A 19,465-nucleotide genomic window follows, 5' to 3' on the forward strand; every position below is an offset into this window, starting at 1 on the left:
TTTAAAAGATTTATTTTCAAAAAAATGTGAAATGTCTATTTGTTCTTGGTTTGCCATTAATTGTCTTGATTGAAGTATTTTAGGAAAATTCTATCTCACATAGAGATGTAATTGGAAAGAAAGAGTATTATGATAGGTTTTCAAATAATTGTGGATATTCTTGATTTTACAGCAAAACTTGAAAAATGGCAATTTCTTAAAGGTTAGTTGTTGCCCTGTAGAATCTGAGGCCATATCAATGAAATTTTTGTACTTTGTTATGTTAAAACCCATCAGTATTTTTCTACTTTGAGTGGATCTTTAAGTGTGTATGATTTTGTAATATTATGCACTTGCTCTTTTTAAAGAACTGATTCACTTAATTCACATAATCATCCATATCTCTCAAGTATTGACACATTTATTTATATGATATCAAAAGCTCTCCATATTTCTTAATACCAACACCAATCTCATTATAAAAAGTAAGTATACTGAAAGCCGTAAAATTTACAGGGGATCATGCAAGTTTTTAAAAATTTGAATTTACACTAGTGAGTTTGAACTTTATCACAAACAACAAATTATTGTTTTCTTTGAAGTCACAGCTTCCTTTATTAATTTTTAATAGCTACCTGCCAAAAAAACTAAACCTAAGTAACCATAGTTTGTCTGTCAGTTTCTCTTTAAAGTAAAAATGATGCTGTATGTTAAATAGTAGCTTTTACAGCTTTTTTCAAATATCTAAAAACTTTCCTCAAGACCATTGCATTTCAGTATGAAGCAGAGGTGTTTTCATTTTGTCACCAGGTGTACTAATAAAGGGCTGTACCTAAAGGTCAAGATTTAATAAAATTAATACTTTTTGTTCTTCATCAATAACATTCTTAAGTGAAACTGGAATTCTTTTTTTCTGGAATGCTTGAAATCAAAAAACAATGGCAGTGGGGTGCAGTGTGGTGCTACTGCCTTGATTCACACTAAGGTCCAGCAGTTTTAATCATCATTGCTTTCGCTTCAATCAGTACAAATGTCAACATAGCAAAACCACTAATGATACTTAAATTTTGATGTCAAAAGCCCATGAGAATCTCAGGGGTTCCCAGGAGTCTTTGGTACACACTGAATTAAAGTTTTTGGGCAACGCTGGTGGCTCAGCGGTTTAGCGCGGCCTTCAGCCCAGGGCCTGATCCTGAGGACCCAGGATCGAGTCCCACGTTGGGCTCCCTCCATGGAGCCTGCTTCTCCCTCTGCCTGTGTCTCTGCCTCTCTCTCTGTCTCATGAATAAATAAAGTCTTTAAAAATAAAAATAAAAAATTAAGTTTTCAAACAACATAAATGCCATTATAAACCTCCCACAATATTTTTTTAAATTGACTGTAAGTACATAATAATGCAATAAATTGAAATGCCTAATCATTCAAGAGAGGATAAAATTTGAAAAAGACAGATTTAAAATGTAAGCATGAGAAGTGAATTTTTTGAAATCATATCATAGTAAATATAACAGGGCATAGGAGGAAAGTAAATGGATTTTAAAATATGTCTTTAATCCTTTTAACCATTGTTTCCATACCTTGTAGTTTCTGGTATTGAAGTGGTTCCGTCATTAGACAGTTTCTACTTCTTTGGCTGGCAGCTGTTGGAAATGATCCTAGAATGCAACTCTGGAATCTTTTCTCTGACATCCGAAATATACGACAGACAATGCAGTTAACCTCCTTCTCCTAGAGCTTAACCCTTTCAATCTGAGTCAGACAAGAGCCCCAGTTTCAAAAGGGTTCTTGCCAATTGAAAACTAGTCACATGCCATCTTTTTTAGCCAATCATAGGGCCATGCTAAAAACAACAGCTGGTCAATTGAGACATCATTCTAACACCCCTATAATCACCACTAGCATTATTGCTGGCTCTATCAGAGAGTTCTGAGGACAGTACACAATCCTGTCAAATCTTACAGCTTCCAACATGTAGAAAGAAAAAATTATGCTCAGTCTATAAGAGGGTTATGCAGTTTGACCCAAGCCTCACACTAAGTCAGAAATTAAAATACTGATGAAAGAATTTAGATATGGGATCTTTATTTCAAGAGATACCTTTTTTCTTATTCATATTCCTTTATGCAGCTAAAGAAAATGAATAGGAAATAACCTCTACTCTAATAATTTGAGTGTTCTTTGTCAATACATAAAATGGCTTTGCGATTCTTAAGTACCTGCCAGGGAAAAGTTACAGTATGTAGCTAATATTTATTCAGCTTCTACTACTGTAAGGCATGCTTTTAGGCACTAAAAATTTGAAGGATTTGGCAAACATTATTACATAAATTAAATTACTCACAGTATTTTTAGTATTTGATTAAAACCTCTGATTCAAAAGGTTGTTGATTGGAGATCCCTGGGTGGCTCAGCAGTTTAGCGCCTGCCTTTGGCCCAGGGCATGATCCTGGAGTGCAGGGATCGAGTCCCACATCAAGCTCCCTGCATGGAGCCAGTTTCTCCTTCTGCCTGTGTCTCTGCCTCTCTCTCTCTCTCTCTCTCTCTCTCTGTCGCTCATGAATAAATAAAGAAAATCTTCAAAAAAAAAAAAAAAAAAAGCTTGTTGATCAAATACCCAAAGGAAAAAAATCTGTAGCTACTTTTTGCCTTTAAATTATTCCTAATTAACAAAGGAAATATATTCAAATTACTGCCACCCCATGCTCTTAGTGTACCTGTGACATTAGTAGATTGTATCTAATACTTGAAACATGAATCAACTGGGAGTTACATGACTCCTCAACAACTGCTAATTACAGGGCAATGACTGAGAAACTACTTGCTGAATCCCTACTGTTTCCAGCCAGTCAATCTTGCAAGTTTTCAGGGCTCAGCCTTCAGATATCTTCTCTATCATATTTACTCTCTAACTTTCATGGATTTTCTTTGTTTCAAATATACTCTTTATATGTTCATGGTTCTCAAACTTATATTTCCAGTCTTGATTCCTTCTCTGAACTCCAGACTTGCATATCTAAATCTCTGCTCAACACACTCACTTGTATTTCATGCAGGCATCTTATATTAACATGTCCCAACCTTAACGATTAGTTCTCCCTAACCTTCCTGACTACTACTTCTCACTCAGTCTCAGTCTCAGTAAATTGCAACCATTCCTCACCCAGTTGGTCATGACAAAAACCGTGAAGCCATCCTAGATTCCTCTCCACATCCAATCCATTAGAAAGTTCTAGTTTCTATCCTCAAAATTCAGATCTGACCACTTGTACCATCTTCGCCAATACCACTCTAATCAATAACCTCATCATCAGTCATCTGAAGTACTGCATTACCTCCTAACTGGTATCACGACTTCCATGATTGGTCCCATTCAATCTAACCTGAATACAACAATTAGAGTGATCTCATTGAAATATTAGTCAGAATATGTTGCTGCCTGGCATAAACTCCTCAAGTGCCTTTTCAGCACAGTTAGAATAACATTCAGTTTGATCTTAGCTTAGAAAACCATATATAATCCTGCTCTGCTACTTTGTTCTTTCCAACCTAATTTTCATTCAGTTCCAGCTATGTTGTCCTCAGCCTTTGTAGTTTCTATACTCTCCCTCTTTGAAACTCTTCCTGGAGATACTTACAAGTCTTGCTCCTTCATTTCTTTCACATCTCTACTCAAATGTCACTCATCAAAGGTGCTTCTCTGACCATGTTCTCTAAAATAGTGGCTCTGTCACTCTCTATTCTCAACCTCTGCTTACTTATTTTTCTTAGCCTTTATAGCTTGTTATCTCTAACTCTATATATCTCACATACATATATGTATGTACATACATATATAATAATTTGTTAATTTATTAGTAGAGTGAAAACATGGATTGTTGCCTCTTTAATGCTTACAACAGCAGTGTGATGAGAAATTTAAGTTCTCATAATATTTTTGTAACTTTTCTCTGATTTTAAAATTATTTTTAAAGAAGAAAGAAAGAAAAGGACAAACCTAATGAAGATGACAACAAGGAAAACAATACAGTCCCCACGTTATTTTCCATAACAAGTAAGAAGGAATTCAGGAAAAGGAATCCATTTGGCTGGGTTTGTAGAAATTTCATCTTTCCAAATTAACTGTCAATAGTAGTTGACTCAATAAATATTCTTGGATATTTCTTATTATGCTGATACCTATAGCTAAATACCTATTTCATAATTGAGGAATATAACTATATCAGATTTCTAGGACTTGCAGCTGCAAGTTTGAAAATCTTATTTTAGTATTGCTTACTTCTTGTTAGATACGGCTTTACTGTATATATTTAGTAATTTAGATTCTGTAACATATTAAACAGATCCTAAAATGCTTGAAATGTGCCTTTCTAAATATTTTTTAAATCCTATTTAAAAGGAGAGGGCAGATGGTGGCAGAGTAGGAGCACTTTGCTTTATTCTATGAATACAACTAGAACCATCAAATCATCCTAAATATTCCAGAAATCAACTGAAGAATGGCAGAACAAACTCCACAGCTAAAAACAGAAGGGAGGGCCCATTGAGAAGGTAGGAAGTGTAGAGACACAGTCTGGGAGAGAAACAGACCAAGGCCACCATGGTGGTGAGGAAGTGGAGGACTTGGGGAAGGGCAAGAGACATCCTAGCACGCAGAGGAGTCCCCGGGAAAGGTAATTAATTCCCCGTAGCCATTGGCTTGGAAAGCAAGGGTGGCAGAATTTTGTGATTTCAGGCAACCAGTGGGGCTTAAAGCCTAGAATTTTAAAGGTCAGCAAGCTTGCTGGGACAGAGCCCGGAAAGCACTGCACTGCTCTTGGAGAGAAGGCAGGCAAACAACCCATGGACAGAAAGCCCAAAAACAGTGATCTGAAGAGGGCCTGGAGCATACAGTGGAAAGGTGATTTGCTCATCTTGAAATGTGTCCCAGAAAGGCAGCATTCAGAGAGAACCCTCCAGGAACAAACAGGCAGGTGTCATTTCCCAACCTTGCCCCTCAGCATGAGCACAGGGACACCTATGGGAACCAGTGCGGCACCCATACTTACTACCTAACTTGCTTACCCCAATGTCCACATGGACATTAACTCCATAAAGGAGCTAGAGTATAATGCTAAGTGAAGTAAGTCATCCAGAGAAAGACAAATACGTTATGATTTCACTCGGATGTGGAATTTAAGAAACAAAACAGAAGAGCAAAGGGGAAACAAAGAGAGAGGCAGGCAAATCAGAAAATAAACTCTTAATTATAGAGAACAAACTGATGGTTACTAGAGTGGAGGTTGGTGGGAACAATGGATAAAATAGGTGATGAGAATTAAGGGGCACACTTGTGGTGAGCACTGGGTGATGTATGGACGTGTTGAATTACTATATCATACATCTGAAAGTGACATAACTGTTGGTTAACTAACTGAACTTAAAATAAAAACAACAACAACAAAAAAGACCCAATCAACTGGTGTTATGTAACTGGTAGAAAATACTGACATACGTATTTGCATGCAAAATAAATATTTGAGGAAAAAGGGATATGACAAAATAGAGTTCAGAACAGTTCTTGATTTAATCAAGATTGCTGATTTCCTGTTGCTATACTAAGCATTTTCAGTACTTTGTTTCCTTAATCCTAACAATGTTGTGAAGTCTATACGCTATTATTCCCATTAATCTGGAAAGTAAACTAAAATCAGGGAGGTTGAGTCAATTTCTCAAGCCACAATATGACTAACAGAATTGGGACTGGAATACAATTTTTCTCATTGAATCATTGGTGACCCTAAGATCCCCTACCATTAGCCTTTCTTCCTGAAGTCAAATCCTAATTACCTTATTAAAAAATATCATCAGCAGTTTTATATTGTGAAAACAGAATCTCTTTGGGCTTGGTTACAGTTACTTGACTGAGAGGCCAAAGAGGAACAGAAAAGGAAATTATATTTATTGGGCTCCAAGAAAGTAAAGGAAGTTGCCAATAGAAGAGCTATGACAGAGTTCCTGAATCTAACTTCTGTGCTTTATAGTTATACATCTAACTATTCAGGTAATTAGCACTGAAAATCTCTTACTTGATTTGCAAGAGGTGGCGTTTAGGATATTTTAGGGACAGGCATATCAGAAATAATTCTGATGTAGCAATAGGTGAGTATATGGATAAACAGGTTGTCCCATGTGTAATTATTTGTTTGCTTACTATTGTGATTTATGTTAATCATGCTATTCATTAATGGTCAATATCCAGAGCAAATTTGTTAATATACTGTTTAAAGAATAATAACCAGTCATGTGAGAGAAAAAAAAAACAGCATGACCACTATTTCCATTCCTGTTATAGGAAGAAAATGAAGTGGACCCTATCAAACTCTGGGGAAAAAGAAGGTCAGACACACAGAATACTTCAGTGGAGCTATCAACTTTTGCCCTATAATTAGTGGTAATCTAACTGATATGTGTCTGCAAATGTCAGAATAAAGGTTAGGGAGTCCAATGAACATGACAGGGGATCAAATAATGCAGCACTTATATTAAAAACTCAGACATCTCCTGACATAATGCTGTGTATTGACTACTTTGGGTCACACCAAATTTCTCATCAAATGGTCAATATATCCTCGCATGACCTGCTTGCTTAACACATAAACACAGATCTTGTTTCTTGCTATACCGAGCATGTAAGCAATCTGATCATTGTCTTATGATGACTGAGGTTGCAGGAATTCAAAATGTATTGTCACTTGAATGCTGAGTCATCCAAGTGACAACACACATTACCTAATTTTAAATAACGTATTAGAGGTTTAACCTGTCTTGGATTAGAGGAGGCTCTGATTAATGTCTTTATCATCTGAGCACTGAAACACATAGCTATGCCATGTACTTATACCTCAGAAGCATGTTCTTTCTCATGTTTAAGCAGGATCCTTTCAGAACAAAGACTTATTTCCCTCTTACATGTTTCATAATTTGGGACCATTCTGCAGTAGCACCTCATATTAATGAATTCTCATTTCAGGCAAAGAGTCGATGATAACTATAAAGAGGAAATATAGAGTCTCCTGATGCTATTTTAATTTGAATTATTCACTAAAAATGGTGATATATAACATATATATCTGCCTTGTGGTATGTGCTTGAAATGAGTACTTTGTAGATTTTTTTAATTTATTCAGCAAATATTTACCTAAGGCCCACCACGTAGAGATACTGTTCTAGATGCGGGAGTGCTGGAGTGATAGTAGTGAATACAACAGAGTTCTTGCTTTTGCGGGAGCTTACAGTCAAAGAGAGGAGACAGAGTAAAATAAATGCATAATATATTTCCAGATTGCTTTTGGTGCTATGAAGCAAGTTAAAAGCAGAATAAGGACTATCCTGCCAACATCTAGTTTCTGTAACAATCAATCACCATTCTCTGTGGGAGGAGGGTGATTTACTATATTCTAGGCACTGCATTAAATGCCTTATATTCATTGGATTATGTACAAGCCTGGGTACTAACCATTATCATTTCTACTTTACATGAGGGCCTGAGGAATGTAAGAAAGTTGGCTAAGTTTATACAGCCGTGCAGTGGCAGGGACAGAATTCCAACACAGGTCTAATGATGTCAGCGTCCACGCTTTAAACTATTGCTCTAATGTGCCTCTACTGGGCTCAATGTGCTGTTTGGCTTTAAACCCAGTTGAATATGGCATAATGTATAAGAACAGTAATGCCATTAAATAATGAATGGACAGAGAAAGGGGAACACGTCTGTGAGTTAGATGAGGAAGCATGCTGATGTTTGCGGGGCCTGGGATTGTCTGGAGCAGGTCAGAGAGGCAACTGTAGATTTGAAACAGTTTCAAGGTCTAAACCGGGCAGTTGTTATTGCTGCCATGCATTTGAATTTGCTGTGTGTTTATACTTTCCCTCCACTAGATCATGTGGTTTTAGAATTTATTAGTCAATTATGTAAATCTTTATTTGTCATGAAAGTTGATAATGTCACTTGCAAGAATGTTCTTCATCCTTCCCTTTAAAATGAAACTTAGGGCGCCTGGGTGGCTCAGCCATTGACCATCTGCCTTTGGCTCAGGGAGTGATCTGAGAATCCAGAATCCAGATCAAGTCTCACTTTGGGGTCCCCGCAGGGAGCCTGCTTCTTCATCTGCCTATGTCTCTGCCTCTCTGTGTGTGTGTTTCTCATGAATAAATAAATAAATAAATAAATAAATAAATAAATAATAAATAAATCCTTTAAAAAAATAAAAATAAAAAAATAAATATGGTTCCCAAAACCATATTTAACTCCTGCTAGAGGTGATGGCACCCTTATGAAAACTGTGCCCTCTGGGCTATTATTAGCTATCCCCATTTATTTGACACTTGGTACAAATTGATCAGAACATGCACTAAGCATCTCAATTTATATTCTTTGTTTACCATAAAAAAGGACTGGAAGGGAAGTTTTTTCTTTGTCTTCCCCTGCCTCCTCACAGGACTATACTTTGCCCATTTATTAGTTGTCAAGTTACTCTGTAAGTTTGACATTTATGGAAACTGTGAAGCTTGATGGTTGGGTTGCAGTGCCCTCTGCCGGGAGAAATGGTAGAGCACAGGTGTTCTTTAATAAGCCCAGATTTCGGACATAAAAACTAAATTTATTTATTGTTCCTTAAGCAAATGCATATATCCTACATAGAAAAATAATTCAAAATAATATATTTATTTATAATATATGTATTTAAATAAACAATATATTTATTTATATACAAGGTTATTTTAAGGAATTTAAAGTATAATTGAGCTTATATAAATTGGATTGACACAAATTTTATTAACACATCTGTGGAAAGCAAATGCATATACCTGTTTTCATTTCCCTCTTTTACCCACTTAAGGAAAAAAGTTAGCTCTCCAGTACCAGACTGAGCTTTTGATCATTTTGCTGTAAAGAATCTCTTGCTTACTGTCTAAACCCTTCAGCTCTATTTCTACTCTTTTTTGGTATGAAACTTTAGTGTGACTCTGCCTATAAGTCATCATTCTGGTTGATTAACAGAGCACTTTACTGTTTATCTATAGAAACTATCTATTCTTTTCGATAGTAGAAATTAGTTCCAGGGGTCTGTTTTGTGGAACTAGGTTAGGCCAATTTAGTTTAATAATACCTCGCCAAATATCCAAGTGTTCTCTCACATTTCTCAGCCTCCTTAAAATTTAAGGGGCCATTTGAGGAGTTCTGTCTAAGACTCTAAGACCATTCGTGGATATATTTTCAGTTCTGTTAGTGGATCTATTAGCAGCTTTCTTTCTCTGCCATGGAGATTGTGGAGGCTACATGTTCACATGGCAAAGTCACAGTTAAGAGCAGCCTGAATTGCTCATCCAGCTGCCTTGATAATTCATCCTACTGCCAACAGTCTATGAGTGAGAAACAAATTGTGACGCATTAAGCTATGCAGATTTAGGTGTGTGTTACAGTAATCTAGCCTATCCTAGCAAATGAGGCTGTATTCAGTCACAGTGTTTGACAGCATGTTTTCTCTGCTTTGGATGCCCCACCCAAGTACCTCCACCCCTTCACCAAGAAGTCTTTTTCTGATTTCTTCTTGTTCATCTTTTATGGCTTATCTCAGCTTCAATTGCCCCCATCCCTCTTCTTGGGTTAGCTGCCTCTTCAATATACTTCTTTGTACATATGTATGGATGAAAGACTCTTGGTTATTTATGGATGGACAAAATTATTTTGTGGTTATCATAGATACTTCCCTTTAGAAAAATTAGCATTGCTCAATGGTTTCAAAAGCTTGGTCTGCATACCCCAGAGGGTCTCTGAGACCCTTTCAAGAGATCTGTGAAATTAAACTGGTGGTGCAAAAGCAATAGTGGTTGAAACTGCTGATACCTTAGTAAATCAAGGTATTGACATCACTATATTCTTCACTGCCACACAGTCACGGGGAAAAAAAAATTTAACTTTATCTAAGAATTCCCTGGATAAAACATTAAGAATTATAAACTATAAAATCTTAAGGCTGAGGATGCTTTGTAACATTCTGAATGATGAAATGAGAAGTATACATAAGTATTTTTGCTACATATTGAATTAAAATGGCTCTCCTGAATAAAGGCCTTCAACAATAGTATGACTCACACGCTGAACTCACCACTTTTGTCATGGAACAAGATTTTATTTGAAAAGAATGACTGACAAACTAGTTATTTAGAATCAATATTTGCCAAAAATTATCTTGAAATAAAGGAAACTTGTCCTAATGAAAACAACTGACAGTATTTGTTGCTAATGATAAAATTTGAGATTTAGCATGAAGAATAAATGTTGATAAATTTATATGTGCCTGTTGATACTTAGTGACTTTATGATGGGATCAGTTCTGATATTAATGAATATGATTATGTTTATACTGATTAATAAGAAGCATCAACGTTTGGAGCATCTACATAACTCAAAATGACCAATAAATACTGTTACAAATGCATGCATGGATAAAAGATTCATTGAAAATGCAAAACATGCTAACTGATTTTAATATAACAGAGCATAAAAAGTTCATTGATCTAGCTAAATTCCACATGGAAGAAATGACCACTTGTTGAGATTTGGTGTATTTTCGTAGGAGAACATTTACAAATATCTGAAAACACTATTAATATCCTCTTCCCTTTTTCAACTACATACCTGTGTAATGCTAGATTTTCTCATATACTTCAACAAAACAATAGATTAACTGAAGAAGCAGACATGAGAAACCAGCCATCTTCTAGTAAGCCAGGTATTAAAGATAATGCCATATTTCTCATTTTTTTCTATTGGAAAATATAACTATTTTTTAATAAAAATTCTATGCTTTATGTTAAAATGCAATGAGTTTAATACTGTTATTTTTAGTGGATTAAATATTTTAAATAGTTTTCAGTTTAATTCTTAGTGTGATAGGAGCACCTGGGTGGCTCAGTCAGTTCAGTGTCTGCCTTTGGCTCAGGTCATGATCCAGGGAGGAATCAAGAGTCTCCTTGCTCAGGGGGAAGCCTGCTTCTCCCTCTCCCTTGCCCCTCCCCCTGCTAATGCTCTCTCTTGCTCACTCTCTCTCTCAAATAAATAAAATCTTTTTAAAAATTCTGAGTATGATAAATATCAATAGATACAGGCTGTATATAAACAAAGATTCTTTGAGGTTCTCAGTAATTTTGAAGAATGTAAAGGGATCCTAAGAGATCAAAGTTTGAGAACCACTAATATAACTGGGGATCCAGGATATGGACTTGGCAAAGCTAACAAGCATAGGAAACTAGCTACATTACTCTATGATTTTTAAAAACCCCACAAAACTATCCATCTGTTTTAAATAGCATATGAGTAGACATGATGCACTTGGCAGTACTTGATTTTTTAAAATAGTCAATAAAATTTTATATATAAAACAGCTGCCTTGGCATTACTACTCCTCATCCAGAAGACAAGTGATCACCTGACCAAACTTCTCAAGCTGGTAGGCTTAAACCCTGGCTGGGTTGGCCTCATCCTCAGGCAATGACTCGGAGCTTCTTGCATCTAGTTATGGGGTACTCACCCTCTGCATCCTCACTGGCCTGCCTGAGCTTCTCCCTTAGCCTTTTAGGGATGCCTGAGTGGCTCAGCAATTGAGCATCTGCCTTTGGCCCAAGGCATGATTGGAGTCCCAGGACTGAGTCTCACATCAGGCTCCCTGCATGGAGCCTGCTTCTCTTTCTGCCTGTGTCTCTGCCTCTGTGTGTGTGTGTGTGTGTGTGTGTGTGTGTGTGTGATGAATAAATAAATAAAATCTTTGAAAAAAAGAAAAGAAGATAGCTTTTAAACTACCTTATAGCCTTCTCGCAACCCATGGACCAAGTGGAAACAAGAACAGAAAAAAAGAAAAAGCCACCTGAAAAAGACCATTAAGAAAAATAAAATAAAATAAAATAAAAATAAAACAAGAAAACCACCAAAAAAAGAAAGAAATTTGTCATTAAACAAAGACAGTCTGCTTTCAAATTTGTTTTAATTAAAATACATTATACATTTTCCAGGTTCATAGCTACTTCTATATACACGTGTTATAAATGAAGAATTTCCAGAAACCCTGTATCAACACTGAAGAATTAGTGTACCTGGTCTCTGTAGGTCTAAAATGTGGGGGTGAAATTGTTTCACAGTGATTTTAAGAGTTGAAGACCCTCGTACAAACAAGAGACTAATTCAGTGCCTCAGTTCTGGCCAGAATCAGTTTACTACCATACCCTTTCCTCAAATGCTATGACATGAAGGCAGAGAGAGCACGTTCCAACCCAACCCTCAGAAAGTGTTAGTTTCAGTCTCTCATAGCACTGCCAGATAACTTACAATGGAAAAGGACATATTTTCATAATTCCAGAAAGTCTGAGTGACTAAAACCAAGAGCTTTATGCTATGGCAACACAGCCATGATGTGGGTTCATGCAATAGAGAAATAATAATAGTCCTTTTTGATAGGAGCACTTTCTTTGTTTAGGCCTTCTTGACTAAATATGAGATTTGTTGTTTTGCAAGTTTGCTTAAAATTAAAGTTCATAAATATTCCCTTGGGGCCACAGTTCTTTCAAAACAGCCATTATACACACTGATTTAAAATGCATACTAAATAAGGTTGAGAGTAACCTCAGGCAAAAACGACTTCAGATAGTTGCTAAAGATGCTTTTCTCTTAGATACCAGTCTTGGAGGCAATCCAGTTGCGGTAAGCAGTCACTCGCATATAGACACCTGGCTTATTGACTTCACCACATTTTTCTCCCCAGCTCACTATTCCAACAAGGTACCAAATATTTCGAGAATTGGGATGAACTAGTGGTCCTCCGGAGTCACCCTAAATAAAACAAAGAATATTGATCATTATGAGAATTAACTTCCAGACACTTTACTAAGTAATAAGCCCAGATAAAGTTTTTGATTCATGCTTCAATCAGACTCTAGGAAAAATGTATGGTGTAAATCCCTGCATCACCCTTCACCTCATCTTTGGCTGGAATATATTCTCTGGAACTCTTTGGTGTTGACCTGAATCTTGAACACATGAACTGATAAGTTATAAGGTCTAGTTCTATGAGAAAGCTTTTGGGGGACAAATATTATAGATGTATTTGGAGAACAAGGCTTCATATCTAAGAAAAGTAGTCAGGACCCCAACCACGAGAAGTCCAAGAAGGTAAGAGAAATGGGCTGAGATTAGTTGAAAGTTTTCTGAGATTAGTCCTTTACTGAAATATGGTTAAAATTATGGACTGTGATGCTAGACTACCTTGGTTTGTATTCCAGCTCTTCCACTTACTAGCTATGTGTTCTTGTGCAAATCACTTTACCTTTCTCTGACTCAGTTTTCTTATCTATAAAATGATAATGATAGTATCTCTATCACAAGGTTGTGACGAGGATTAGATAAATTGTTTATAAAAGACTTTAGTCAGTGCTTGGCCAACTTATTTGTTAAACACTTAAAAACATATGTTGCATGTAGTGGGGAATTACTTTAGCACCAAAGTTGGAAAGAGTTTAACAGAATTGCCAAAGTGCAAATTAACTGAGGCGTAGAATTGTCTCCATATGGAGGATTTTCCTAAAATAACAGCAGTTATTTATACACCGTGTGGCCAATGTGACTAGTGTCCCGACTTACCTGGCAGGCATCTTTATTTCCTTCCAAGTACCCAGCACATAACATTGTGTCTGATACTAAACCATCATATCCTTCCCTAGCATTACAAGTGTTTGTGTCAATAATCTTCACAGGTGCCTTCTGAAGTACCTCTGGGTATTTACCTAAAGGAAGTAAACATTACCAGTCAAAGAGCTGCTCTGAAACAGAACAGGATGGAAAACTTGTTCTTTCCTCTGTGCGTAAAACCTATATCTGACTCTTGCTCATTCTTAATATTAGAAAGTCCACTCAGTTTCCTCACCCCAATCAATAAAGCAGAAATTTTCAAAGAATAATTTGAAATCTTTTCAATGCTGCCTTTCTATGTCTTTACCTCTCTTCTTATATCTTTGACCCAGAACTTTCTCAATTAGTTTCTCCATGTTGGGGAGTTCTTACAACCAACTGGTCTCCACAGAATGCTCCAAACTAAGGCAATTTGCAAAGCCATAACTCCATATGCATGATTTCCCGAGACATTTCCTGGGAGAACTAGGCATCCTTAAGTAAAGGATGCCTTTGACTTTGTACCTTGGTCACTATTTTTTCTTGCTGCTTTTGTACTCAAACACTATGTTAAGCCTTCACTGAACTTACCATTATATGAAAATGCTCCCCATCCTGTAACAACAACTCCTTCACCTGGTGGAAAAACCTGTGTAGCTTCAGGAAGACAAACTCGATGTACATCATTCTGAAATAAGACTTTCTCACTGAGCTGAATAACCGCAATATCATCATGATGTTCACCCTGGATGTAGTCCTCATGAACAATAATTTGTTGAACATAACGTTGCATGTAAGGGGGATTTACTCTGGTGCCAAAGCTGACGGTATAGTTTTTTGGATTTTTTGTCCTAAAGAAACAAAAATTATGTATTTTGTATTTATTTCAAAATAATAGAAATACGGCCTGCATAAAATGTACTCTTTTCATGACAATATTCCCTTGCTCTATTGCTCATTAGTAGTGACAGTCTGACTTTTTAAATTCATTTTTAAAAAATCTTGTTTGGGATCCCTGGGTGGCGCAGTGGTTTAGCGCCTGCCTTTGGCCCAGGGCACGATCCTGGAGACCCGAGATCGAATCCCACATCGGGCTCCCGGTGCATGGAGCCTGCTTCTCCCTCTGCCTGTGTCTCTGCCTCTCTCTCTCTCTCTCTCTCTCTCTCTCTCTCTCTCTGACTATCATAAATAAATAAAAATTTAAAAAATAAAAAATAAAAAAATCTTGTTTGAGTCTCTATACCATATACTATGTAAAGCAAAGGGAATATAGAAATTTAAATTAATAGTCATGACTTCAAGTCTAATGAAAGGCATAAACACAGCTATAATTTGCTTAAGTACTTTGTTTATAATTAGCAGGGCAACAAAACAGGGGAACTTAAATCTGCATGCTTTAGGGAACAGAGATTTCTTAGGGAAAGTAGCATTTTGGGTAAGACTATAGAGCTGAGTCATAGTTGCCTGAAAGATAAAGAGAAGTGGCCAGGCATGTGCAGAGAAGGAGGGAGGTATGAAACAGGATGATGTGTTTTAGCAACTATGAGTAGTTAGGGATGTCTGGAGTATGAAGTGACGAGAGATAAGAATCATGTAAAAAAATGTAGTATCAAAAAAAAATGTAGTATCAAGAATGAATGGCTCTTTGAATCCTTACAGGTAATGCAGGAATATCTTAGAATGGCTTCCTATATAATTTATCTTCCAAACGAGAACACTTGAGACAAGAGTGCTACTGATAGTTAAGCTGGGATAACAGGTGAAGACTGGAGCTATTCCAGGGTCTTTTGTCTCCCTGGTCTTGGGCAACATGGTAAACTTACTTTTGAAAGCAGTGTGCTGCAGTCACCAGGTATCTTTCACTGATTAAAGATGCCCCGCAGTGGTGTTGGCCATTTTTTTTGAGAGTTGCTTGCCACGGCCATTCTCCTTTCTGAGCGTTGGAACCTCCCTTGATTCTATCATATGTTGCTGACATCCTTGCTCGTATCCCACAGCCTGTCAGAGTCCGTTTTGTTCCATTGAGAGAAGGAAGATAATGTTTATTTGATTATAAAGCAGAGAGTGAGCTGAGTTATTCTAGTATGGTTCTATCTGACAATATCTTGCACTGAAGAGGACAGGATGTAATCTGCATAGGAATCACTAGCAGCCCCTGGATCATCTCCATACCCAGCATAGTATCTCCAAGGTACTTTAGCACTTGGAGATTATGACAGCTGTGGGAGGCACATAAAGTCATGGGTAAGTCCACAGTCTCTGCAACCCTAATTTGAGTTCTGACCACACCATTCACAAACTGGATGAACTTGGGCAGATTATTTCACTTCTTAGTGCTTTAGTTTCTCCAGGTCTCAAATGGGATGATAATAATATCTACCTTTAGGATTGTTGTGAAGATTAAATGAGTTGTATGTAAAGAACTTAATTAGAAGTATGCCTAGCTAACAGTAATAAATCCTATATGTCTTAGACCATATCGCACATTTTTTTTTTAGATTTTATTTATTTATTCATGAGAGACACACAGAGAGAGGCAGAGACATAAGCAGAGGGAGAAGCAGGCTCCTCACAGGGAGCCTGATGTGGGACTCCATCCCAGAACTCCGGGATCACGCCCTGGGCCAAAGGCACACGCTCAACCGCAGGGCCACCCAGGCATCCCCATCTCGCGCATTTAAATAAGAAGTTTCTGGACTTACGGTTGTTGATAATCTTTTCAGCATCAACCTTACTGATTTCTGAAACAGAACAAAAAGCTCATGGTAAATATAATACCTAGCATTAATCCATTGACTGTGGGGCCAATGTGGTAAGATGCTAGGTTCAACACTGTAGAACAGTCCAGAAATAATTTTGACTATCAGGATAAAATGTCAGTAGAAAGGACAGAATATCAGATTATTTGAATTGTTCTTTTACTAGATGTGAATGTCTGATACGAAAATACCACCATCATAGTTCCACATGAGAGACCTTTTTTTATTTAGTTGAAACTGTATTCTTTATTATCTAAGATGGAAAATTGCCAGTATCTTTTCTTAGAAGAGGAAGAGCCACAAGTAAACCTGATTCCTGTCAGTAAACAAAAATAACTTTTAAAAAGTGACTTATCTCATAAAGGCAAATTGTATGCTATTTTTGAAAATTATAGGAGATTATGAAAAATATTTAAGACACACCATTACTTATAGGGACTGTTCAAAATTTTACTACTTGTTTTATAATGAGAAGCAGTTTTTCCCCCAGAACTGCTTTCAGATATGGCATTATTATGACTTGATTATTCTGTTCTCAATAACATAAATTACTGCTCTGATATAAAATAATGACATATTCATTCAAAAAACTGAGTATCAGCTTTGCACATGGTACTTGTAATTTATGTTAGAAATAAAAAAAATGAGAGTAACACTGCTCCTATTTAATACATAAGCTTACCCATGAGCCTAAGAGAATTAGGATCTGTAGTCAAAGAGCCTGCATGGTTCCTCAGCATCTGGCGTAAGACGCTTTCAATTCTTCTTCTTGTATTTTCCTTCATTGATCTGGGAGCCTTGAATACCAACCATATATGTGCGGTGACACTGCTGTTAAGAGGACTGGAAACAAGATAAATATGTTTCAACAAGATAAACATATTTCATATGTTACCAAAAAATAACGTTTCCTTCCTCATTCTCTGGTCTTTCAAATTTTTACTTATTCTGCCTTTTTATGGGTTTGTGCAGTACCTTCACTTTTAAGTAATCACAGGATCATCCATCTGCCTACATTTATTTGGTGGCAGTATGCATGCAGCTATGATATTCATCTTAGAGGACAAGTAGTTCTACAAATCTGAAAAATAGGAAAGGCCTGAAGCACAGGGTAGAAGTACCATGTAAAAGGGATTGAACCCTGAGTTGGGCTCTGTGCTTAGTGCAGAGTCTGCTTGGGATTCTCTCTTCCTCTGCCCCTCCCACTCGTGCTCTCAATCTGTCTCTAAAATAAATAAATTAATCTTCTTTTAAAAAAGAAGTACCAAAAAAAAAAAAGTACCACATAAGAACTGGGCTCACTTATTCATGTATTCATCAATCATTTATTGAGCAACTGCTATAGACAAATAGCTGGAATAGGTGCTACTAGTGATGCAAGGGTAACTAACAAATAGTTCCTATCCTCCAGGAATTTCCAGATTTCTAGGAGATACGACATGTATACAAAATACTACAATAAATTAGGAAGAAACAATGATACTTATTTTATCTTATCTGCAAATAGAAGAAGGATAGTCATTTTTTACTCAAAGAATCAGAGAAATTTTCATGGGAGAGATGACATACACATTGGACCTTAAAACATTGTTATTATTACTTCATTATCAAGCAGCAAATTTCATCGGACAGAGAAAAAGAGGAGTGCTATTCCAGAACAGGATAGCAACAATTAATTAGCATTTACTGAACATCTGCTGTGTTCTAGGTACTTATTTTCACATTTATTATCACACTTAACCTCCATCACAACCCTGTAGCATAGGTGTCATTATCTGCATTTTATGGACAGAGGAAAATGGAGGCTCTGAGAGGTTACCTAATATGTGCAAGGGTATATAGCTACTAAACTCAGAACAGATTCAGTACAACTGACTCTATAACACAGGCTTTTTACATTGTACTGTCTTCCTATACCCAGTCACAGAGACAACAGTGTCCAGGAGATTGGGCTCAGATGGAGGAAGACTTTCAATGCTAGCCAAAGGGTAACAGTAGAGAGAAGTTGTTGAATAAAACCATGCTTGAGGAAGATGAATCTGACTTTGGTCTTCAGGAAAGATTGATTTGGACATAAGGATGTGAGAAACCTAAGAGGCTAACTAATGAACATGTAGGGCTTGTCAAGCAGCTTTGAGGCTAACATCTGAAGTGGCATTATTATGCTTTGGCTCTCCATGACAGATAACTAACCTTTTGTCATATAAATTGGTAATCAGCTCTAGGAAAAACTCAGATCACACAAGTTTGATTATCATAGAAGGGTATACCAAAATGAAAATCTTTATCCTAAAACCTCTCCATCACGTTTGGGCCCACACTGCCTATGGATACCTAAATTTCCATTTATGGGAGAACAAAGCAGAAACTTTCCAGTGGTTGCAATTATCTCCGAAAGATACCTGGGCCCTTCAATTTTAGCCTCCAATCTCTTTCCAATACTAAAATCAACACTCAAGGTTAATACTAGTTAAGATCTTGACATGTTCTGCAATTTCAAGAGTCTCACGAACTCCAGGAGCAAGGGGAAAAGGGCTAGGCATAGTCTGGTGGCATTGATGAAGGTAAAAGCAATTCATTGGAAATGTGTTTATATACACATCTTCTTTGGTCCTGAGTACAGGTTTATGAGAGGGGCAGTGAGGGTGCTATTTTCAGTATTTTCCAGATAGGTGAGCAGACTCAAAGTCATATAATGATTCACCCAAGGCTCTCGGGCTACCAAGTGGCAAAAGGTGAGCTCAGGTTGATTAATTCCTGTTCTAAGCCTCCCTCTGCTATTCCATGCTATGTTAAACCCACATGCAGAGGACACGTTGCCTATTTTACTCCTTGTTATGGACTAAAAGGACCTCCTTGTCATCACAGCTTGGTGTAGATATGCTCCTTTCTACCTTGTAAGAACTCTGGGTAGTTCCACAGGTGTTTAGCTGACTTGCAAGCAAAGAGATATGAGAAAACAGGGTCTGTATTTATACTACTGCTAAATAAAAAATGTTAGACTATCAAACATTGGTCAAAGGGATCA

General features: G+C 36.9%; 2 protein-coding genes across 2 annotated transcripts in view; both read right to left on the reverse strand.

Annotated features, from left to right (window-relative positions):
* The window catches only part of LOC144283724 (transmembrane protease serine 11F), a 94,211-nt gene extending 92,492 nt beyond the window's left edge, over window positions 1-1,719 (reverse strand). The window contains exon 1 of the mRNA XM_077848207.1: window positions 1,557-1,719. The gene's annotated coding sequence lies outside the window, so the exon portion shown is untranslated. The remainder of the gene's footprint in view (window positions 1-1,556) is intronic.
* A 10,299-nt stretch (window positions 1,720-12,018) lies between these two features.
* LOC144283034 (transmembrane protease serine 11B-like protein) lies at window positions 12,019-15,656 on the reverse strand. Its single transcript, XM_077846664.1, has 4 exons — window positions 15,502-15,656; window positions 14,270-14,529; window positions 13,652-13,794; window positions 12,019-12,844 (listed from the first exon to the last, which is right to left on the reverse strand). The coding sequence occupies exons 1-4, from the start codon at window positions 15,654-15,656 to the stop codon at window positions 12,683-12,685; spliced, it is 720 nt and encodes a 239-aa protein (XP_077702790.1). The 3' UTR covers window positions 12,019-12,682.
* Window positions 15,657-19,465: the final 3,809 nt, after the last annotated feature.

Source organism: Canis aureus, chromosome 14, assembly GCF_053574225.1.
Source record: "Canis aureus isolate CA01 chromosome 14, VMU_Caureus_v.1.0, whole genome shotgun sequence".
NCBI classification, from domain to species: domain Eukaryota; kingdom Metazoa; phylum Chordata; class Mammalia; order Carnivora; family Canidae; genus Canis; species Canis aureus.

Coding starts and splice junctions, on each gene's coding strand:
- LOC144283034 (XM_077846664.1), bottom strand. CDS start 15,656: ATGTCAGCAACATATGATAGAATCAAGGGAGGTTCCAACGCTCAGAAA. Junction 14,530..15,501: donor GCAGCACACTGCTTTCAAAA/GTAAGTTTACCA, acceptor TTGTTTCTTTAG/GACAAAAAATCCAAAAAACT. Junction 13,795..14,269: donor GGGAGCATTTTCATATAATG/GTAAGTTCAGTG, acceptor TACTTCCTTTAG/GTAAATACCCAGAGGTACTT.